At 34.8% G+C, this 25,289-nt stretch overlaps 1 protein-coding gene across 1 annotated transcript in view; it reads right to left on the bottom strand.

The window, feature by feature from the left end:
* NAALADL2 (N-acetylated alpha-linked acidic dipeptidase like 2) overlaps positions 1-20,924 on the bottom strand; it is a 955,512-nt gene extending 934,588 nt beyond the window's left edge. The window contains exon 1 of the mRNA XM_063621698.1: positions 20,808-20,924. Within this exon, the coding sequence (XP_063477768.1) occupies positions 20,808-20,850 (43 nt within the window). The 5' untranslated portion in view covers positions 20,851-20,924. The remainder of the gene's footprint in view (positions 1-20,807) is intronic.
* Between the last annotated feature and the right edge of the window lie 4,365 nt (positions 20,925-25,289).

Raw genomic sequence — 25,289 nt, 5'->3', positions numbered from 1 at the left:
CAACTGAGATGTGCAATGCCAGAATAAGTTTGGGAGAGACTATCAGAAGTATAGCATAGTTTGAGATGTTTAATCATATCCAGGTAGATATGTTGAGTATATAATTGGCAATAGGACTCTAGGGTTTCAAGAATGGCAAGGACTGAAATTGAGAGTTGAGAATCATTGATATAGAGCTGATATGTCACAAGGGAGGAATGGAAGCCAGAGAGGATCACGGGTTGAGCCCAGGGGTACTCCAATATTAAGAAAGCAGGTATAACAGGGTAAAACAGCAAAGGAGATTGACAAGGAGTGACTAGTAAATTAGGGGCAAAGCAAGACAGTACTGTACCCAAAGGCCAGGGATACAGGGAGGATGAAGTGACCAATACTGACAAATGGTGCTCATAGATCAAGCAGGGTGAAGATTGAGAATTTACTAATGAATTTGAGAACATGAAGGTAATTAGTGACGCTGATAAGAGAAGCTTTGGGTATAGTTGGAGCAAATGCTTGATGAAAATGGGCTTCAGATAAAATATGAGGGAAGAAATAAGAACAATTATTTAAAGGAGTTTTGCTACAAAGAGGAGTAAGAAAAATGGGACTGTAGTTCAGGAGATGAGTAGTGAGGCCGAAAAAATTATGAATATCTCATTCACCTGAAGTTACGAATGTTAATTTTTAATTCTTTTGAAGCAAGTACTTATACAAAATATATTTTTCTATGTATTAAAATCTAATACATTGAAATCCAAACATCATATAAAAAGAAAATTAATTTACATTTTGAAATTATGAATGAGGCATTTACCTCCATAGGAAAAAATAATAAAATTATTTTAAAACTGTATGTTTCGAGGCCATAATCAGAGACACTTAAGAATATGTATATTAAAGACAAAGTCATTGAACATAAGGGACCTAATTCTTTCTGCTTTTAAATTGGAGACAGTATTGTGCCAATCTACAATGAAGGGGATAAACTGGGAAATTTGGCTTTGGCAAAATTAAGAAGGAGTAAAATTAGGTTTCTTCTTCATCTTTGCAATTAAAACTGTCTGTGGTCTGTAGTCAAGGTGTTCCTTAATAAGTAGATTTATCTTACTTATTCTCCATGCCACATTAACTAAGATGAATAAACTAAATATATAACGACAGATATTTGGGTACGAAAAAAATACCTTGAAAGTTCCACTTCTGCACTGGAAGGCTAGTTAAGCTTGTATAACCTTGAAAAATACAATGTTGTTTTGTCTTGTCCTGTACTGGAAAAGCTATAAATTTTTTCTTCTGTAGGGCTACACAAAATAACTTTAGCTAAATATGCTTACTGAGATTGAAGAAAGACAGTAATATAGAATTTTATACAAGTATTCAAGACCAATAAAGGCCTGCAAGAATGCATGGCATGGGCATATTGGGTCCTCTTCTTCACTATGCACATTCTTTTTATTATTATTGTTTTAAATGACAATCACATGGCCCCTTTTCAATTTAACTGGATTTTTTTATCTCCTATGTCTTCTGAGATATGAAAAAAAGTCAGATGTCAAATATGATGTCTTTAATGAACAGCAGAAGGGGTGGGGTCTATAGGAAACCAGAATTAAGCTATCCTTGTTGCAGTGTACAGGGGCAAATAGAAACGAGCAGCAGAACAGATATTGAGCTTACTGCCAACAGGAAAAAAATTCAAGAGGGATTTAGAATCATTTCATCTCCATAAATGGATTAAACAACAATCATAGACATTAGGTGCAAAGCAATATAAGAAATGTAATCCCAGGAAGCAAAACCTATAAATTAAGGTAGTTTTGAAAGCCAAATCCAAAACATGTAGGTTTTTGCAATGGTTTGGATTCTTCATAGCAACATAGTCTCTCATGCAGTTTTAAGTACTTCTAGTTGGCTAGGCCATACATTTTGTCAGAAGACAATGATTCAACAGGTTGGCCAAATCCCATTGAGTAGATTCATTGAGGTAGAGAAAAAAATTACTCAGAAAAAAATTGCATTAACTAATATATAGAAATCTTTCATCTGAGTTCTCAATTTGGCAATCAATAACTTACTACACACTCAGTTTAAACGTTGTGTCTAATCGTATAAATGTGTTTTTTCTCAAAATACTTTATGAAATTTGCTTGTTTTCAAAGGTCTTGATAGATTGTGCCTATACATTCACCACGTTATATATTTAGAGTTCATTGAAAAGCCATTTCAAAATCAGATACAATGTAACCAAATTTTAGAAGTCCATGTATATCACTGTTTTGTTAAGTTCATTTTCTGCCAAATATATACATAGAAAGCTAATATTTAAGTACACTCTGGTTTTGGAAGTGCCCTAAAAAGCCACCATCTCTAACTACATGAGTCTCCACTATATCATCCTTAACCAGTTATTCCACTTATGCTGGGCTATAATTGTTTGTAAGGAATTTGCTATCTTATGATAGTGAGTTTCTATTTTTCTTATGGGGAAAAATCGTATCATCTTTAAACTATGCAAAAATCCTTCCTTACATTCAGCTAGATAAAGTCTTTTGATTTCTACCTGCTATCCATTGGTCTTACTGCTTCTCCCTTGCAATGCTATTTAACAATTCTAATCTATATTCTACATCACCTGTCTTCAAATACTTTAAGATAGCTATAGACACTAACAGTTATGACTCTTTAACCTAAGGAAGCTATATTTTTAATACTGAGTAGATAAAACTCAAATAAAAATCAAAGTTAAAAGTTAACAAAATTCCTGGAGCTAAGTGGTTATATTTAAAATGATGTTTTTCTTTGTTGTTGGATTTGGGGGTATGGGAGAGATGTGAGAGCCTTTTCTGAATGCCTGAAATAGGGAGAATTGAGAACTGAACGGAGACTGAAGTAATGTCTACCTATTTCACATGCTGATTTATGAAAGAAGGCCTCAATTAAAGATAACTGAAGGATCACTTTAATTAATCCCTAAGGATAAACTGACCAACTTCTTAAGTTTGTTAACCAACAGTACTGAATTACTGAGATCTAAGGTTTGGTGCATAGATATCTACATAGATGTAAAAATATATGGAAATAAACCTAAAAGGTAAGCATCTAAGTAGCTTCTTAGAATAGCACATCTTATGGACTGAATGTTTGTCTCCCCACAAAATGCATATTTTGCAATTTTAAGCAGTTTCAGCTGGCTAAACAAAATGTGATGGTATTTAAGGTTGAGACCTTTTGGTGATAATTAGGTTTAGATAAAGTCTTGGGGTTGTGGCCGTCATAATGAGATTCATGTTTTATAAAAAAGAAGAAGAAAGCCCAGTGCTTTCTCTCCTGGCCATGTAAGAAAAATGCAAGAAGGTGGCTATCTGCAAGCCAGGAAGAGAGCCCTCACCAATCTGCATTTGCTAATGCCTTAATCTTGAATTTCCCAGCTTCCAGAATGGTGGAAAATAAATATCTATTGTTTAAACCATCTAATCTATGGTATTTTGTTATAGCAGCCCAAGCCAACTAAGACAGAACACAAGAAATATCCCTGTCACAAATTCCTCCTCTATGGGCTATCTCACAAAAGATGGCTGTTGACATTCAATATAACAGACAAGGATAATAAATCATTAACAAAGTCAAAAGAATCCATTTAGCTACAAAGATTCTCAGTCTGTGGAATTTCTGGTGGTACCTAGTAAATGAGGAAAAATTAAAGAAGAGGGTGGAATACTTTAAATATTGACAGTTGTCATCTAGTAATATTTTTGAAGGACACAGAGCAGATGATATCACACAAAACTGTATCTCCTACCTATGCTTGTAATTCTACCATTACAAGTATTTTATAAACATCTACTGTGAACAATTTTGTTGGTTCATTTTATGCCGAAGTATTATAAGAAGGTTATGTGGTAGGAGGGACAGAGGGGAAAAGAGCTAGAGGATAGTTAGCCATGGAAGAAACGAAAATGTAGCAAACAAGTTGAAGAGTAAAAAACAAACAAAGAAAATATCAACAGCTTCACAGTTTTTTCAATGGGTCCTGTCTCTCTGTTTTGCTCTTACAGAGCCTTAGAATAAGAGTTCAGATCCTATTCACTATTCTTTCCTAGCTTTGCACATATAATAACAAAGAGAGAAGATATTTATTGTATTTTGTGCAAAATGTATTATGCTGCTAATGTCCAAGATTATTTGTGCTGTTAACATCTGATCACATAAAATGAATATATACTGTACATTATAATATATATGACGGAAATAAACCTGGTTAAAATATTGTTTTTGTGTAATTCTTGAAATACGCATTTTAGTTTTCCCTCAAAAAAACCAAGGTTTCACTTTTATCTATCTTTTAAGTTGATTACTCATAATTGGAAATTTTTAAAAACTAAATTACTACTATAAGCATGATTGAGGTATTTTTCATTTCTCCTAAGCATTTATCACTCTCACATTTGGCTTTAATGGTCCATGTAAAATGAAAAATAGGCAAATAACATTCCACCTTAATCGTTACCAGCAAGATATTACCTTAAGACTGCTTTTAAATGCTGATCAAAAAAATGCCAAAAATTATTTTTTGTTACAATGTTATAAACAGAAATTTTAATTATTTTAGTCATAAATAAAGGGACACACTTTTTTTTCTTTCTTAGAAAATAAGATATATTTCTGTTTCTCTGGAGAAAAGCAAATCTGTTTCAACAGGAATATATTAGGATGTAAAGTGAATTACACAATTTTAGATACAGAAAGAACTTTAGAAATCATTTTAATGCTGTTGAGATTACTGATTACTATGAAAATCTGATAAAATCTATGAACTCTGTCTCTTAAAAAAGGTACATAAACACAGAAATTCTTAATCTGGGGTCTGTCAACTAGTGGTTCATGGAATGGTTACTAGAAGTCCATATTTCTCCTGCATTTCTATGCAAATATATGTGTGTGCATGTGTGTACTTAGTGAACAACTATTTTATCTACACTTCAAAGTCTACTCTTTTCACCGCTTTTTTATGATTTTTGAAAATTAATAAATAATGCAATGACATTTATATTGTTTATTTTCTTACATGTAAAATAAGAAATCCTAGAATTGGAGAGGTTGATAACACGGACTAAATGTGTTCGTTAAATTGGATGACTGAATTATATTGCATTTTTTTCGCCAATCGTGAATTTTTTTTTTTTTTTTTTGAGACAGGGTCTCACTTTGTCACCCAGGCTGGAGCGCAGTGGTGCAATCACAGCTCACTTCAGCCTTGACCTCCTGGGCTTAAACAATCCTCCCACCTCAGCCCCCAAATAGCTGGGACTATGGGTGCATGCCACCACGTCCAGCTAATTTTTTTGTTTTTGTAAAGATAGGGTCTCACTATATTGCCAGGCTGGTCTCAAACTCCTGGGCTCAAGGGATCCTTCTTCCTCACCCTCCCAAAGTGCTAGGATTAGCGGTGTGAGCATCTATCATGAATTTTAACAAAGCAGACTCTCACTGTCCTGGCAGCTTAATGAGTTGTTCAGCAGTCAAATAATCACACTGGTCAAGACACATGTGTATTTCATCTACTCATAAAAATAGGACATTTGTAAAATATTTAAGTAGCAAAAAATATACCTTGAATTGCAATGTACTTCATTTATGTAAAGACTCCTAGTCAAGGTTATTTTTTCTTGAGTACTCACCTTCTCAATGATGCTTTTACACACCTATAGATTGCCCTGACACCCTAGAGCCCCAAGTATAATCTCTTGAGGCCAATACTTGCCATGACATGTCACTCACATAAAATGCCTGCAGTCACATCACACATGTTTTGTCAGCCCTTACATTCTTAATCACTTTGAGGTGCACCTGCTGCAATGCAACCTGTCAATTTGGCAGGAAACAGGAATAGAAAATCCCCATGCTGCCTTATTGCCCACTATGCAAGTATTTTAACTTGGCACATTAAGTATCAGTAGGGGAGACTGTGGTCAAGAAGCACTGATATTCTGTTCTCATATAGGAGTAAATACATGATGAGAATTTGGAGCATTCCACAAAAGCAGTTCACTGAAAATGTAGACAACTTCTATAACATGCGCACATGTACTCACGTGCCATCTGGGGAACAGGCACAAAGCCTTAACTATATAGTACTCATGTACCAAGATGAAGTAAAAACAGCATACTACCATCCACTCTGTTTAAAATTTTGTTAGCCTTATAACCCCACTGTAATCAGTGGGCTGGACGCTTGTATTATGCCAGCCCAAGAAAAACAGCACTCCAGTAACTTAATGTTTGTTGGGCATATATCATTAACTAATGCTTAAAATTCTCCAAACACACTAGTCATGCCAGTATGCCTTTGTACAACTGTTTTCTTATTCTTGAAATACCCTTTTAATTTATTTGACCGCAAAATTCTTTATTCCTTGAGGAGGAAGCAAGTATCACCTACTCTGCTTAAATTTCCCTCTTTCCATATGTTTCCTTCCAAGCAGAATAGCATGCACGAATATTATAATGAAAAGCTATTAGTTTCTTTAGATGCTGTTGTGAGAATGAAATGGGGTGACTTAAATATAATTCCTAGGATAAGTACCTGGCATATAATAGGCTTCCCAGATTCCATTTTATTCAAAATGTAAAATTTAAATCATGCCTAAATGCCATGACTGATATATGTTCAAAAGCACTAAACTGGCAAAGACACATTATTCCACATAACCCTAAATATATATGCTTGTACTTTTTTATAAAAAGAAATAGCCAGGTGCGGTGGCCCATGTCTGTAATCCTAGGACTTTGGGAGGCCAAGGCGGGCGGATCACAAGGTCAGGAGTTCAAGACCAGCCCGGCCAGAACAGTGAAACCCCATCTCTATTAAGAATATAAAATATAGCTGGGCATAGTGATGTGCACCTGTAGTCCCAGCTACTCAGGAGGCTGAGGCAGGAGTATTGCTTGAACCCGGGAGGCAGAGGTTGCAGTGAGCCAAGATTGTGCCACTGCATTCCAGCCTGGGCAACAGAGCAAGAGTCTGTCTAAAATAAATAAATAAATAAACAAACAAATAAATAAAAATAGACATGTACACAGAGAGAGAGAGAGAGACAGACAGAGAGAGTGAGTTTTAGTTTAATTCATTACGTAAAACTCAGTTAAATAGATTAATGTAAACCATTACATCCAGAGCCACTATTAGGGCATTACATACACGAAATGCTCAACAGATTCTTTAACCACTGGATTTAATTGCATTGTAGGTTAAGAAGAAATGGGTGGAGAAGAAATGGGTGAAAATTATATTCATTAGTTCTCACTGCGAGGAGGTTGGGGATGTCCATTTGCAAGAAAGTCAATATAAACTCACAGACAATGCTTGCAAAATAGCATCTTTAAAGAATACTGGAGTTATAAAGGCCACTGAGTTATCCAAACTCACAAATAAGGCATCACAGTATTAAACAGAAACTACCATACCTTTAATTAGGTACTGAAAATTCAAGGAGCAATTTCAGAATGTTTATCAGAGAAACCTGAAGCTATATGAAATGTGTGTGTGTGTGTGTGTGTGTGTGTGTGTGTAGATGAATACATTGGTTTTTCCTTTTTCACATTACAGTGTAATGTTTCCCTTAGTAAACTGTACGTGGCTATGATCCCTGTCTCCTTGAATTTAGCTTAGCTTCAGCAGTTACTAACACTATGCCTGCTACATAATCATATTTCAATAAATATTTGTTGGCTGAACAAAGGCATAATACAACATTTAGCATGTTTAAATTTAAATATGAATCTACTTCAGTGAAATGCTTTAAATTTGAGTTTTCAACTTGCCAAATATGGCAACTGAAGGAGCCTATCTCTATTCAAGTAAACCGTCATTATATGAGTCAGACAGTTTGAATCCTGGCTCTGCCACCTAGTTTCTGCATAATCCTGAGTAAGTTACTTAACCTCATGGAGCCTTCTGTACAATGGAGAAATGAAGGGCCATTTTCATGTGGCGGATGTGACTCTTAAATATGGCCATATCTGTGAAGTGTTTATAAGTAATGCCCATCCCCTAAAAATAGTTAACCAGTTAGTAGCTACTCTTATCATCATAATCAGCATCATAGATGTTAGAATATCCGCTTAATCTTAACAGCACAAGGTTTTCGCCCATATTACTACTTCAAGTATGAAAATTTGTGAAATAATGGCTTCTAAAATGATAATCACAATGTTCACCCTTTCATATAAGCTTTGAAGAACCTTAAAGCCTACAGTTTCAAAAAAGATTTCCTGCTTAAGCTCCCATATTTCTATATTAAAATATTAAAGATCGTCAAGAGTAGCACTGGATAATATTATCATTTTTCTTAAAACAAGGTATTTTTTAAATTATTTATTTATTTATTTATTTATTTATTTATTTTGAGACAGAGTCTGGCTCTGTCACCCAAGCTGGTGTACAGTGGCATGATCTCAGCTCAGTGCAACCTCCACCTCCCAGGTTCAAGTGATCCTCCTGTCTCAGCCTCCCGAGTAGCTGGGACTACAGGCATACACCACGACGCCTAGCTAACTTTTGTATTTTTAGTAGAGACATGGTTTTGCCATGTTGGCCAGGCTGGCCTTGAACTTCTGACCCGAGGTGATCCACCCACCTTGGCCTCCCAAAGTGTTGGGATTACAGCTGTGAGCCACTGTGCCCAGCCAAGTTAGTGTATTTCTTAGCTCAGATGTATGTTTCTAGTGTTCAGCAGAAAGATGTATAGAGAAGATAATCTTTTGTCTCCTAACATTTAAGTTACATGAATTTAAAAAAGTAATAATCCTTCATCCTTCATTTTTAGCCTATGTGGCAAACTTTCACTGGCTACGGAACAAGAAAGAAACAACTTTCTGATGCCAGATGCTGAAGATCAATAGCTATTTCCCGAAGTTTATAGCATAATTAAAATGTGTAACAAGAATAATTTTCTCTTCAAACCCTAAGGCTAAGCCTAGAATTATTGACTAAGTCAAAGTTATGTGTTGTAACATTTTTTATTATGTTTATGGATAATATAAAGGAGATTATGGCTTTTACATGTAATTTGTTAAGTTAGAAACACTGAAGAAGAAATATCATTTGCATCAGCAAAGCATCAATTGTTTAAAAACCTCTTCAACATGTATTTTGTAAAGGTAAATCTCTATTTCTTTATACTAGTTTTTGGTCACCTAAAACTTCAAACTGAAGGTTAATGGTCAAAACATTCTTGAATTGAGTAGAACCCATTTACTTTCAACTACTTGTTCAGGGCTTTATCACCTTCAATAAAAGTGTCAGGAATGTAGGCATGATGGAAATATCATAACAGTGTGAGGGTAGGTAGGATAAGAGGAATCAAGATGCACCAAAACAGAAAGCACTATGTTGTACATGAAGTTATAAGAAATTTTGTAAAATACAGTGTCTATAGAAAAGCAGATACATCCGCTATAAAAGGGACTGTGAATAAAATATTATTTCTTTCAGTAATAAAATTTAAGTCAGTAACTTTTGCATATGGATATAAATGGTAAATATTTAAAGTACTCTCCTGGAAAAATCTATTTTTCTTTAAGTAGCTCTTTTAAAGTGGACACCTGCAAAATATAGTGGTCAAGAAACAATTGATTCAGATTTTCCCTGATTTAAATCCTAGCTCTGTCCCTTAGTGGCATTTACTAAATGCCTAATTGTGTTTTTTAATTTTTTTTCATTATTATTGATAACAATAACAACATAATGACACAAACCCTAATGTCAATCACAGATTATCCAAATGTTTTGAAATATTTCAGAGGGTAAACATTGACACCAACCTTATTTTGCCTTCTTCAAATAGAGTCAAATGAAAGTAGGTCCTCATCATTTCAGTCTCACAGGTATATCACATTCATACTGTACGGTCAGTGGTATATACGGATGCTTTCCTAATGTTACACAGAATATACCATTATCAAAATTTATGGGCAGTGGAGCATGGGAGTTCCATTGTTTTTCAAAGGCTGGATGGGTTGGTAATGAAATGTACTTTCTCTTCTAGTTCTGCTACAGTCTGGTGGCATACAATCTGAAAATAACTGGCTGAAGTAGGATTTTGGGGGCGATATCACACAATGGAGACTAAATATTCCAGAATAACAATCTCTACCTAAAATGCAAACATGTTGATAACATACACATGCACACACACTTACACACACACTCATACACACACACTCCCACAAACTCACTCACATCTCTGTGAAACTGACTTCATAATTAGCCTGCTTTTTGGGGCGGGGGGGTTGGGGGGACGGAGTTTTGTCACTCCTGTTGCCCAGGATGGAGTGCAATGGCGTGATCTCGGCCCACTGGAACCTCCGCCTTCCAGGTTCAAGTGATTCTCCTGCCTCAGCCTCCCAAGTAGCTGGAATTACAGGCATGAGCCACCACGCCCAGCTAATTTTGTATTTTTAGTAGAATCTGGGTTTCACCATGTTGACCTAGGCTGGTCTCAGACTCCTGACCTCAGGTGACCCACCCGTCTTGGCCTCCCAAAGTGCATTTTATTTTTTTCCTAGTGCTTTCCCATATTCACTGACACTATCTCTTGCCTAACTTCACTGCAGCTGTGGCTAGCCGATCTTTTTATTTATCTTTCATGGATTCAACACTCCACACACAGCTCCATCTTAACTCTTAGCCAAATAAACTCACCCTTCGCTTCAAAGATCCATCTGGGAAGAGCTCCATTACCGACTCTCTGTAATCCAGCGAATTTGTCATTACACTCACTCATATTTTTCCTTCCAGAAAGATAAATCTGCATTTCTGCTCTTCAAAGTTACTCTAGGAATCCAAGTCCTCTTCTTCTTCAGACACACCCCTTCTATTTGAGCACTTTCATTCTTTCCTTCACTGAAATTCAGTTTCCATTTGTGAAAAGGGAAAAATTGTATTTATCTCCTAGAACTCTTGTGGTAAAACTACCTCTTTTTTCCACTCTTCTTTCTCCCATTTCCAAAGTATGGTCATTTCCCAGGGCTTTATGATAGAATTTCTACTGTTTTAAGCTTCTTAAAGTTCTAATACATAATTTCATCTTTTTTCAGCTCATTCCCAGTGATTCTCCAGTTGTATTCTTTCTCATTTCTCACGTTAGTTCCAGGCTTGAGTCACCAAATCCTTGCTGTTTGACTATTCTGTCCTTTAATATTTCTCACTCATTTTAAATAGAAATTCCCAGCATGAATTCCTATGAAAACTCTGTCATCTTTGTCTTCTCTCTCTCCCATGGACTCATCTCAGTTTCTTTTATTTCTGCTCAGACTTTATACTCCATCATCATTCTTCATGTCTTCTTCCTCTACCATCCATCTTTGTATAATCTCACCTATTCACAATGTCATACACCATTTATGCCTTAATAACTCCTAAAGCTTTATTTCCACCCTATTTCTCTCTCTCCGAAGGTCTAGTCTCAATTTTACAATTTAAGTCCTAGACATTTTCATCAAAATATACAATTATAGTTTAGAATAATTGTTTTAATGCAGTCTCATTATATTTCTATTCCCTAAACGGTACCTCATCCTACATTCTCTAAATCAGTTAAGGATACTATTCCTGCTGCCATCCAAGCAAGAAATCAAGTTTTCACAGTCTCTTCATTTTTCCTCATTCAGTACAAGCAAACACCAATTTAACCTCAAGTGTCTCCCAAATTCTTTTTTCGAATCCCGCCATAATCACATGAATTCAGCGCATCATCACTATGATGATGGATAACAATAAGGATGAGGTTTAAAATTAAAATGATGGTGTTGATGATTGTGGTAACAGAAAAACATTTATCAAGTGTAAACTATGTGCCATGGACTGCTCTGAGTGTTTGGCATATTTATGTTTTTAATTTTCACAATTACCCAATAAGGGGCATATGCCTAATACATACAAATATAAATAAACACATCACTGTATTTCCCAAAGAACCGAGAATTCACCAAAGGCAGCAGACATACCCTCCATATCTAAGGAATACATTAGTATTAAGATACCTCACTGTTATCACAAATGCAATTTATCCAAAGGTAAAAGCATTACATTTCTCCTTCTTCCAAAATAACCTCTTTTACCCCTCACAACTTATCTAGATGCAGTTATATTAGATGCACAGCCATCCATCAAACCTAGTACCTTAGCATTATGTCTGAATCCTTTGAAATTAGCCTCCCGTTACCAATAAGAACCAACCCTTTGACTCTTTCATGAGCTTGTCTCCTTAAATTCTGCTGCTCTAAGTTTCATTTGTTACTTGCCGTTTCATTCTTAGATTATCTGAGAGCTCATCTAGGTAATCCAACCGGAGTCACTGTAACACAGAACTAGAGAAAATGAGGAGGAACAAATTCTCTAATTTTGAATAACAGTGCACTGCTTCCAATCTCAGAATAGAGACTCTGCCAACTATTATTATTCTTGAAAAAAGGTCTGTTTCAATTTGAGACCATTTTTATTTGCCAATGGTTCTTTTATTTAAAGCTTCTTGCTTTATTTTGTTTTGTACTGATCATGTTAAATGCTGCTACTTTATGCTCAACTAATTTTCATGTTAGAATAAATGTAAATTGCATATACACATAGGAATAAGACTGTGCATTTTATGCTTTTTTCTGAGCATATTAAACTTGTGAAAACATAGTATATGTTAGCTATGGATCTACACACTAGAAATTAAGCAATAAACAAGTCAGCTATGGCCTTTCATCTCAGGGAGAGAACATTTTATTGCAGTGAAATAGACAATAAACAAATATACCGAAAAAGGAAAATGGCTTATGGTGACATATTAAAAGAATTAAAAATCACACATTAAGACAGACTGGCTAGTTTAGTTTGTGAGGCTGGAGATGATATTTAAGCTGATAACTGATTGACAAGAAGGAACATAATATAAGAAGTTCAGCAGAAACAACCAAAACATGTATGTGTTAATAGCGGATCAGCTTGGTGTGTTTGTTGGAAGAAAGGAGAAGGCCAACATTGTGAGATTCAAATAAGCTTAGTAAGTTTCTGCCTTAAATTAGTACCCAATTTACTAGTTCTTTGCCCTTTTTTATTTTTGTGATTATGAAGATAAACTATTTATTAATCAATTTAGTTAAATATTTTACATGGACTCCTTTTCCAGAACATTCTATTACCTACATACCAATGTAATTGCAGATTATGTTACTAAGCAACATAGATATTTTGATAAAGATGATTTAGTAATTACTAGTATTTTATAGAAATATAGACAGTATTATGGGTTTTCTAATCTAGAAAAGAAAAAAGATACCCCAAAGAAATTTTCATAGGTCTAATTGTAAACTGGAAAAAATATAAAATATGATCCTAAAACTGATCAGAAATCAGTCAAGAATAAACACATTAATATTTTCTTAGTAATTTTTTTCTTTTTTTCCTCCAAATTCCTATTCACCTACCTATAAAATAACTTCTAGGCAACATCATTACTACATTGCATCTGAAGGTTATAAAGTGATTATTATCAATGTCCATATGCTCTTCCTTATTCTTATCTCTATTCTCCTCTTCCCCAGATCTGCCATAGTAACTGCACTGAACCCTTCATTAACCAAAATAAATGCAAAACACCTATATAAAATTCATTAGGAACTCTGGGACAGACACTTGAGTAAGCTTGTAAGATATACATATAGAAGCCTAAATTTTAAAAGAATCTATTTTTATTCTGAAGTTTTAACAGTGTAAATATTTAAATCACGTAAATACATAGATCTTGTACAATCTATATTTTTAATTATTCTTCTATTATTTTCCTTTCTATTTTCAGATTTACTATAGGTTTGAAGTTTTTTCTACAGAAATGTTTTTGTGACAAATATATGGCTGCATAGTGCAATAGCTTTAGGAGCTCAAAGGAAAATCATCTATGTCAATATTCTTACATGAGTTATATAATACTATTTTCCTTCTCTCTATAACAATTTTAATTTTAACGCTCAGTGTTTTCTAATAAAAATGCTCTCTTCTAGTTAGGCCTGTCTCTTATCATCTATAGAAATGATTTCAATTTCTATCATCATGTCTATCAAGAAATCCATGCATCTGTTGAATAACTGGTACATTTTTATATAATTTGAACACCATAAATGTGAAAAACAATTTATTATTTTCTTTTGGCTGCTAGGAAGCTTGAAAGCAAATTTGTCACCTGTTTGACAGTTTTTCAGCATGTTCTGGCATATATTTTGTGTACAAATTTTAACTGTTACATTGTCTTAATCTTATTTGTATTATGTTTATTTATTTATAGCCTATAGCAAAGTAGAGAATTTTGAAAAATCCTCTGTTTCCAAAGAGGGGGGAAAATAAAGCAAGTAAATACATAGAAACAATTTCCATGCTTTGTCTCGGCTGTTCTTTTGACCAGTGAAATCTTTTTTCCTTCTGGTCACTTATTCTAGTTTATCAAAACTGCCAGGGAAATTTCAAATCATCTCTCCTCTATGAAATCCTCTATAAATTCCTAGATTCCTCTATAATTTCTTATTTACATCCCTGTGTTATAACAATACCAAGAATCAGCAAGAATGGAAGCAATGTCTACCTTTTGAGGTAGTGTATTTCTCCATCTCTGAAAGCTCCCTCCAAGAAATGTGGATGTGATGGAGAAATTTTCAAGATTTATCAATAGTTTAATGGAAGATAGGCTGGTCTACGATTGCATTAAAGGTCACAAATAAAGAGGAAGATAAAGTACAATAATCCTTCATTCCTCTCTTCTCATGACCTGTTTTCAAAGGAGCTTACTTTTGAGAGAACAAAGGAATCAAGAGATAGAATGGATTTCAGCACTTTAATCAGAACTCAGAATGAATCACTGAAGTTTCAAGTCACACGGCAAAGTTGACTCTATGGTTTAACAAGCGTACCTGCACACCTTTTGCATGTTCATTATAAACTGCATTAAATTTAGCAGTTGACTTTTCAAAGTATTTCTCTTTTGACTTTTTTAGTCGGTAGGTTTTTATAACTTTTTTTTTTGGACACAATATACAACCTGCATTACACTAATCAGGGGTTTAAAGAGGCAGGTAAATTACTTTTCAATATAAATTACAGAAAGCATTTATGAAAAAGCCTCCCAAAGTGTTCGACTATGCAGATGGTTAAACATATCTATCACCAGAGCAACAAAATAGCATTGTCAAATAAAACTATTGACACATACTTTTCCTGAAGAGTAATTAGAAGCTCAAAGGATCAACTGAAGCTCAATGCCCCTTTGTGTATTGTCATCCTAATAACATTTTCTTTGCAATCTTTGCAGTCACCTGTTATTTCTTCACTTATATATCAAGTCTAATACTTTTCAATAATAAATCAAATACATGTTTGGTTAATAGTCCTCCCCCAAAAATTGTGATACAAAGGAGGTTGGCTTACTGTCCTACTCAATTAGCTAAATTTGTTTAAACTCCTTCCCAAATCCAGAGAATAGCACACAAAGTAATAATTACGTTTATATACTTATAATCTTCAGATTATTACTGCATCTTCTGTTCAAAGAAAACTTCAAAAACAGATTCAAACTTTTAAATAGATGGAAAAGTTTTTATTGCATGATTAATAATAATGTATAAACAATCAAGTCATCCTGTAGGTATGTATCACCTTTTCTTCAAGAAGATTTTACAGTGACTTTAATTGAAATGTAAAATGTTTCCCTTTGAAACAATTTCAGTACCATACAATATGATTTAAATCAAAGGGGATTAAACAAACTCCAGGAACAAACTCCATATTTCAAAGTGTTTGAGAACTGGCTTTTCCTCCAACAGCAGGTTTTAACTAAGTACCGTCATTAACCACCTTTATCTCACGTTCTATTCAAGTACACTGCTTGCCATCTTATTTCTAATAAGGTAAAGATTCCACTTCCACTTAGAAAGACAAAGAAAAAATTAGCTCCTAAGCTCAGTTAGTTGATTTCATTAACTATTTGTTAGGCTTTACTTCAGATTTTGTTTTCCTAATCTCTTTTGCCTGCTGCAAAGACCCTCTCTTGTACCTGGAAAAAGTACCCAGTCCATCTTCAGATGCACCTTTGCCTAACTCACTCATTTAGGTCGGACTCACCTTGGATTTCATGCCTTGACATTTTCAGCAACTTTCTTTGCTCCAAATTTGCTTGATTTTGTTTTGAGATTATGAGACTTTCCAGCAAAGATTCTGGAAATTTCAACTCCAAGATGTCCTGTTACCTCAATATCTAAATGTCAACTCTGAAATTCCTCAGGTCTTCAAGTGTTTGAACCTATCATGAAGGGCTAGTGAAAGCCTTCCTCATGGAAGACAGGTCCAACAGGAGCTCCTTGCACTTCTGTTAATTGAAAACGCTATTAAAGTTCTGTAGGCTGGGAAGGAAGAGTCACATACTGGTCAGTCCTCTTTGTGGCATCAGAAAGATTTCAAGGCACTCACAGTCATGGTTTATGATGATGAATACAGAGATATTTTTCCCACCACAGAAAGTAAGCATGCACACCAAACCAGTATAACAGGTTGGAGTACAAAGTACTGCTACCCTCAGGCTGCAACTTGGAAGCACAGACATTAAGGCTCCTCCTGCCTAGAGTTTTTTTTTTCTTTTACTTATTTTAAATAGAATTAGTGCCATTTCTAAACAATGACTCTATTAGGAAGAAACATTCCATACATGTGCCTATGAACTTACAAGCCAACTTCTCCTAGTCGTAATGAAAATTAACTAAATGTCGTACAAGCTAATGTAAGTTTTGTTTAGTAAAGAGAAAACCCAAGCCTGGATGGACAGGTTCCGTAATAAGCTCACTGAATACTCGACAATGCTTCCAAGACCATAAATATAGAAACTAAAAGACGTCCATATGGAAAACATTACTAGAAATAGGAAAGCAAATTACTCTTGAAAATAATGCACCAAATTCTTCCATAAAACTGCAGCAAACGCAGTTTTGAGCAGCAGGTTAGAGACGTGGCCTCTAGCAATGGCTTCTGTGAAACCAAAAACAATTTTCCTAGCTTCAAAAGATCTCTGTTACTCTACAAAGTAAAAACACTGGACTTGAGACTACCTTCTAGCTTGAAAATGTTAATTTTCTGAAGATTATTTTTTCCTAACTGTGACGGCCAAATTCTCCTTCAGTGGGTTCAAGAGTTATCTCCTGCTGATTGCTATCTAGAGCTAGCTCTGCATTCCTCAGGCTCCAGCCAACTCTTCTGTACTTGGAACATCTTCCCCCAGAGTTCTACTGTTTTGTAGCCTTTAGAGTAGGGATTTCCTAGAGCTAGAGAACTAAAAAGAACTGAAGTAGGAAGGAGAGCTATTATTAGAAACGCTCAAAACATCCAGGCAGCTGGTAGGCAGCACAAGAGCCAAGTGTATTGAACAGCCCAGGGAGGCATAACTCAAAGATGCCTCCTCTCACAAGATTGTCCCAGCATTAAAACTCAGAAATACTTTTTATTCAATTAATCTCAAGGGCCAATTAGTATATCATATTATTTACAAAGAGGAAGTTGGCCTTGAATATATTTCGACTAAAGATGAAAAGGAGAGAAAGAACATGTTAAAAGCTCATGGAAACTGGATTCCTGAGGTAGGAGAAGCTCAGCAGGTGAAGCACACAGCTGGGTGCTGATAGATTCTTTCCCCATTTTCCAATTCTGACTAGGACCTACCCTGCCTGTTAATAAGAATCCTGGGAGAAGTAGGAAATGGACATCCTTCGAGGCAGAGAAGAGGTAAGAAGCCCTTATACCTTCAAGGATGGCCTCTGAAGAAACTTTAGCCTAAGGCATATTCCTGGTAGTTCCCTTCCAGGAAGGGAGCTGTCACCCTCCCATCTCCCAGCCATGTCCCTCCCTCTACTCCTGTTACAGACTGATGGAGTGATAGAGTGCCACTCAGTGGTGCATGTGAGTTTGCAGGTATTATGCAAGAAAAATGATCCTTTCCTTCACAAATAACTATGCTTAGAAAGCACTTAACCCCTATTCCTTATGTCATATTATTTGTACAATTTTACTCATATTTGCAATGTTTAGAAAAAAATTCTAGCATTCTCTCCTTACCTAGATAATTTATTTTATGAATCCTGAGAACATTAGGAACCTTCATGTATGATAGCTTTACACAATTCTCTGCTGGGGTTACCTTGTCATTGGGACTGAAAGGAGGAGATTCCTTTTTATGTTTGAAAAGTAATTAAAATCTGTTCACATAGCTGAAGATAACCTTGGAATAACTTCACTTTTATTCAGGAAAAAAAAATGGATTCCCAATACTATCAGAAACACTAAATGTTAATGGCATATGGGCTCCACTAACCAGGGCCCATGCAACTAGCCCCCTGAGAGTATAATTGGGTCAGAGATGTATAGGAAAAGCACTGTGATGAATAATCATTGACAATATCTATGGCTAGCCTTTCAAATTGTAACTAGAGATCATTCAGTGAATCTAGAAAATCTAGATGCATGGCCTTAGAAAATCATTATTCAAAGCACTTGATGGAGTTCCAATGATAATCTACATAATATATTATCCTCATAGTCAAAACATGTAAGTCATCCACATGTTTAATATACAAAACATATTATTTTAACATAGTTATTTCCACTAAAGAACATCCGTTTGTAAGTGGAGCTGACAATCAGTATTATTTGAAAGAACCTCAGAATTTTTTATAAATGTCATTAAGTCAAAGGTGAAATTGAACATTAGAAAATAACTTTTCATTCACTTTGGTCATTTTGAAACTCAATTTCAGATTTTGGACAGGGTATCACACAGATAACAGAAAAACGTTAAGGCATTCCATTGCCTTTATAATGTAAAGAAATCCAGAAATGAAACCAACAACTGAACTATCATCGGTTCTTTATAACTCTCACTTGATTAATAGGTGCTCTTAAGAATCTTGATGCAAATATAACTGGTGGGGAAGCATTTCAATACTCCAAGAAGATAGATCTGAAATATTTACAGACCTACCAAGGATACATTTAAACATCAATAAGATCAGGAGAGAATAAATTTTTTATTGAAAAGTTTTCAGAGTATACAAACAAAAACTCCCTAGTATACAACTGATTTCGCAAGTTTTCCCCAACTACAAAAGGCTTACACATTAGGCACGTTGTTCTTGAACTTAAGGCACACCACTCAAATTATTTACTATATCAGTTGTGTTGAATTTTGTGCATGGTTTTCTGATTAATAATTCTGAAAATAATTGTAGAAAAATAATTATAAATAAATAAATATTTATTTATTTATAATTATAAAAATTATTAAAAAATAAAAAAATATCCATATATATGGATAGGGGAAAGGGAAGGCTATTCTTACACAGTGAAATGTATGTATTACCAGAAACATAATATACATAAAAAGCACCAGAGAAAAAGAAAGAAACAACAACAAAATGTATACACAATCTGGGATTCAATCAAAAAAATACTACCCATGATCCTAACACAAAGAGGGATAATGAGGGAAATGGAAAGAGGCCTGGTTACTCCTTAGTTTATTTTGATTGCTGAATACAGACAGGTGATGCACCCACACAGCCTAGAATAGGCTATTTAGGTGGTTGCCAAACAGTAATAAACATTTAATGTAAAATCATTATCATATGAACAACTGGAACAACCTAGATGCTTCCTATATACTTTCCAAGGAAAAATATTAGAGACAAATGAGGAATACGTTATAATCTCGTACATAATACCATTTGTCCATAAGACACATAGAAATAAATTATTCTCATTATGCTAAATGAGCCTTTTACCTTACTGTTTTTCTTCAATAGAATTTATTACATGACTTTTGAAATTAATCTTTTAAATTAAAAATGCTTTATAGTAGCATTTTACACAGTATTTCAAGAAAGATTTTTAGGAAGTATGCAGAGACAAAAAAAGATTCTGGGATTCTTAAGTAGGCTACGTAAAGATTAAAGAAATGAAAGAAAAATATAATTTAACTATAAAATAGGTGATATATTTTTAGGATCATGCAGATCTATGTGATCTCATGGTATTCTAGAAGTCTATAACAAATATTGGTTAGGCCCAATATCTACTTTCTTTTTATTCTTTAAGAAATAACTTTTCTTACCCAAAAATGTGAAATGTGAGCGATCTTAAATTTGTTTCTGTGAACAAGCCTCTAACCAGAGATGCCTAGTCAAGCCAATGTCAACAAAGCCAATCCTTTCAAAGGACAAAGGTTTCTGATTAAGCAACACCTGTGAAATAAATCACAGCCTCCTAACTGATAGGCTCGCCCCTGATCCCCTGTTTTCTACCTTTAAAAAAGTGTTTATATTAATTACAGGGAAACTTAGCTGGTAAACTCCAGAGATGGCAAAACTTAATTACCAATAAACACTCCACAGGTAGAGACAAAAATCAAGGTTCTGTTAATGATGGAAAAGGTCCAACATGAAAATGCACTGGAAGTTGGTTATACCATTTCTCCAACATTATACTGGGGATTAAGGATAAAGCTTTCCATACCCTCCACCAAATTTGTGATTCTGTGTTGCCTGAGTCTTTGTAACCAACTGAGAAAACATGCTTCCTCTGAATCAACAATCTCCACCTCTTTTCTCACTCGCAAAAAAACATCTTAAAAACAGGGCCAGGGCACCTGAACATGCATGCAGGGCTGCGTGTATGCACACACACAAACACACAGACTTTGTAATCAACACTGCTTAAGTTTCTGATTGTGAAAATTTCATAGGCTGTTGGTACTTACCTTGCAAAGATGTGTTAGGTAAACTTGCTTCATTCTCTCCCATTTTATTATTTCTTTTTAAAGAGGGCCAAGCAGTTTCAAGTTGTGTCACTTACCCTGCAAGCTTTGTGACCTTCTGACTTTCTACTGTAGTATTGTAACAGTATACTACCTGCTTTCTTCTGTGAATAATTACCATTCTGCTTCCTGAGTTACCTGGGCTTGCAGGACCTGTTTTACTATGAAGTGAGATCATATCTTTTGATCCACTGTATGGCTATTAAAGTGTACTTCACAAAACATTGCTTTGTTTCAGTTTTGATATAAACTTTTAATTCTCTACTTTCACTTTAATCCAGAAACATATTTATATTTTCCCCTAAAACAGCATTGATATTACCAGTACACCAAGCTTCACAGAGTTTGGTTTCTTTGCTTTTGAGTGTTTCTAATGTACTTTTCCTACAGAAATCAAATTTAAAGTATATTATACAACATTTATATTTTAAACCACAGGGAAATAAGGAACAGCTCAGAGTCAGTTTTGTGCAGCAGTGTAAAGACAAGTTTTGGAGTATCTCTAATACTTGCCGTATGACTATAAGCAAAGAATATAACTTCGTTGAGACTCAGTTTCCTAAACTATGAAATAGAATAATATCTAGTATGTATGAAGTGTGTACGATTAGTATGAAGATTGAAAACACTAATGTATGGCTGTGCTAAACACTGTGAATAATGGACTATAAACAAAAAACAATTTCTAATTTTCCTCTTCCTTTTCCTTCTTCTTCCTTCTCTCCCTCTTGTTCTTCTGATGAGTGGAATGAATGCTGAACTGCAGCATTGATGTCCCAGATCATGTACTGACATCAGTTATGCTACTTATTAACTGAGAGACCTGAAAAAAACTGTTAAACCTAATCCTGAATTGCCTCAAGGTCCTCATTTGTAAAAGGAGACTCATGATATTTGCATTGCCTTTTGAATAGAAACATGGTGAACATTAACTTAGATTAACTGTTGTGACTCAACAAAAATAATTCCCAGCAAACAAGAGCAACAAATTGGAGATGTATCTTTAAATATTCATTTGTATGTGAGAAAGCAAAGATATCACAGAATTAAAGCAATTTATTTAAGCTTTGTCCCCCATAAGGCACCTAGAATAAAAAACAATCTCCATTTTTTTCCCTCTAGAAATCCTTAACTTTGGCTGTAGTTAGACTAGTAAATAAATGAATACAAATATATATTTATATTCATATATATTAATGTTTTACAAATTATATATTATATATTTATTTAATATTGTCATAATTATATATTATTATATTCACATATATAATATGTAAAAACATTTTTATTAGTCTACAGCTAATATAGATATATATGTACATAGGCTGTAGTTACACATATATATGTATATGAAGCTCAAGCTCCTTTATAATCTGTTGCTTTTTAATTTGAAAAAATCTATGAATACTATGTATGCTAGTTTACTAATGTAAAAATTGACTATATAAGTTGTATAAAGTACAGAAATGGCAAACAACAGAAGTTTTTCTTAAAAGTATTAGAAATACAGGCAAACATGACATTAAAAAGTTCTGATTACAATTAGGAGTTGTCTCTTTCATTTATTACCTCTCTAGGTCTCAGTTTCTTCTATGAGGGAGCTGGACCATTGAAAACTCAATCTATCTTTATAACGCCAGGAGCCTCTGATTTAAAATCTGGGTTGTGGTTTGCTCCAGAATAGAATAGCCCTTTGCCTAGAGCAATTGCGTACTGTAATTTATATATATATATATATATATACACACACACACACACACACCAAGCTACATACTTTACCAAGAGTAACTTGAAATTGAATGTTTGCCAATAAAACACTGTAATCATCACATTCTTACTTCCCTTTAAAAGGACCAACACACATATCAATCCTCACTCATTATGACAAACTTGGAAATATATTTACAGACTTGCCCCAGACACTGAAATTAGTCAATAACAGTTATAAAGCGCCCATTATCTATGAGCTGAATTATAGCATGTGGTAAATTACAATGAAAGTAGAATAGAGAAGTCCTATTCTTAAACAACAACAAAAAATCCATACAAATATAAACACCAGAAAGGTCTTAAGTTTGTAAGTTCACAGAAAGTAACATAAATACTGATTGAGTAGAAAAGAACCAGTTGCAATACTAATGAAGTGCCATGCGCACACATATTTTCTTTCTCCTTCTGGGTCCTTGTGCGTGCCTGGAAAATTTCTTCCAGGACATTTTTTAACATACCTGGTGAGTTTTGCACATGCCTAGAAAACTTCTTCACCTCCCTTTTGCTGAATTCATATGCAGAAATTCTTGTTGAATTCAGTCTGAGTTCAGGTGCCTTTGTTGTGCTCCCAGACACCCCTTAACAATTCTAAACTTTTCATTTCACCATAGCTCTTGTCACATTTTATTATAGGTACAGTAGGCCCCCTTAACCTCAGGAGAATACATTCCAAGACCCTTAGTGAATGCTTAAACCACATATAGTACCAAACCCAAATGACATCAATCGGAACACATTTGTGTTCATATCTTCCACCCACAAATTTAATGCCTTTTCCATCTTAACTAAGCAATTATCACACACCGTGGCTGTAACTTTTGCAGTCTGAGGTGTGACAGCTAAACTAGCACAGATTTCCCTTTCCTTCTTCACAATTTTACAAATAGAAGATATGTTCTTACAGTAGATCTTGGAAACCTCAATAAAATTTTCTTTTCTTTCCTAATTAACTCAAAACTTTCATCTTTTCACTTAAAGAAATCACTTTACAGCTTTTCTCTGGCATATCTGAATTGCCAGCATCATGACTTTTGCATTTTGGAACCATTATTAAGTAACATAAGATTTGAAAACATGCACCAAAATACCATGAAAGTCCTTCTGATAACTGAGATGGATCCTAAGTGCCTAACAGGCACCTATAGTGTGAATAAACTGGACATACGGATGATTCACATCCTGGGCAGGACAGAATGAGATCTCATCACGTCACTCAGAATGATGCACAATTTTACACTTATTGATTGTTTCTAAAATTTTCCATTCAATATTCTTGGACCACGATGATTATTGATAACAAATTGTGGAAAGCAAAAGTGTGGATTAGGGAAGACTACTGTACTTCTTAATTATTTCTCAGCCTGGGCACAGGAGCTCATGCCTGTAATCCCAGCACTTCGGGAGGCTGAGGCAGGAGGATCACTTAAGCCCAAGAGTTCAAGGCCACCCTGGTCAACATAGCAAAATCCTGTCTGAACAAACAATACACAAATTATCTAGGCATGATGGTGTGTGCCTGTAGTACAGCTACTCAAGAGACTGAGGTGAGAGGATTGCTTGAGGCCAGAAGTTTGAGGCTGCAGTAAGCTATGATCATACCACTGCACTCTAGCCTGAGTGACAGACTGAGAACATGTCGCTCTCTCTTACTTCTGTCTCTCATATATATATATATGTATATATTATGTATATATACATATATACACATATATACATATCTACACATGTATACATACCTTTCATATATATGAGAGATACACATATGTGTGTGTGTGTGTGTGTGTATATATATATATATCTCCTTACACTCTGTTGTGCCAAAGACACTTTAAGTAGTCATCATGTTCCTGGCACCTAGCCCAGTTCCTAGCACACATTGAACCTTCAATGAATTTTGTGAAAATGAATAAAATTACCATCATCAGAAAGAGTGAATAAAAGAGTCTCAAAGAAAACAAAGACACAGATTAGCAAAGAAGATGATAGAAAATTTTCAGTTGAGAAAAGTAACAAATTAAAGCTTAAAAGTGAAAAGCGATGAGGGAAAGTAGGGAGTTTTACCTGCAAGAGCAAAACATTAAGAGTTAGAAGGATATAAGAAATGATGATAATTATGAGAATTTCTAAAATAAAAGTCAAAACCAGGATAAGAAATGAAAGAGAATAAAAAGTTAATACACTATAGTCATGCACTGAATAATGATGTTTCAATCAATGGTGGACTGAATAAACAAAGGTGTTCTCAAAAGATTATAATGAAGCCAAAACTTTCCTATCACCTAGGGATGTCATGGCTGTCATAATGTCATAGCTGTCATAACATCATAGTTGTCAAAATGTCTTGCATAAGACATTACTCACCTGTTTTGTGTTGATGCTGATATAAAAATAGCTACTATGCTGCCACTCATGTAAAAGTATAGCATAGGCCGGGCACAGTGACTCATGCCTGTAATCCTAGCACTTTGGGAGGCCAAGGCGGGCGGATCAACTGAGGTCAGGAGTTCGAGACCAGCATGGCCAACATAGTGAAACGCCATCTCTACTAAAACCTACAAAAATTAGCCAGGTGTGGTGGTGGGAGTCTGTAGTCCCAGCTACTTGGGAGGCTGAGGCAGGAGAATCACTTGAACCTAGGAGGCACAGGTTGCAGTG

The sequence above is a fragment of the Symphalangus syndactylus genome, chromosome 17 (assembly GCF_028878055.3).
Source record: "Symphalangus syndactylus isolate Jambi chromosome 17, NHGRI_mSymSyn1-v2.1_pri, whole genome shotgun sequence".
Taxonomy (NCBI): domain Eukaryota; kingdom Metazoa; phylum Chordata; class Mammalia; order Primates; family Hylobatidae; genus Symphalangus; species Symphalangus syndactylus.
Note: the sequence above shows the minus strand (reverse complement) of the source record. Positions and strands in the feature narration are given on the sequence as shown.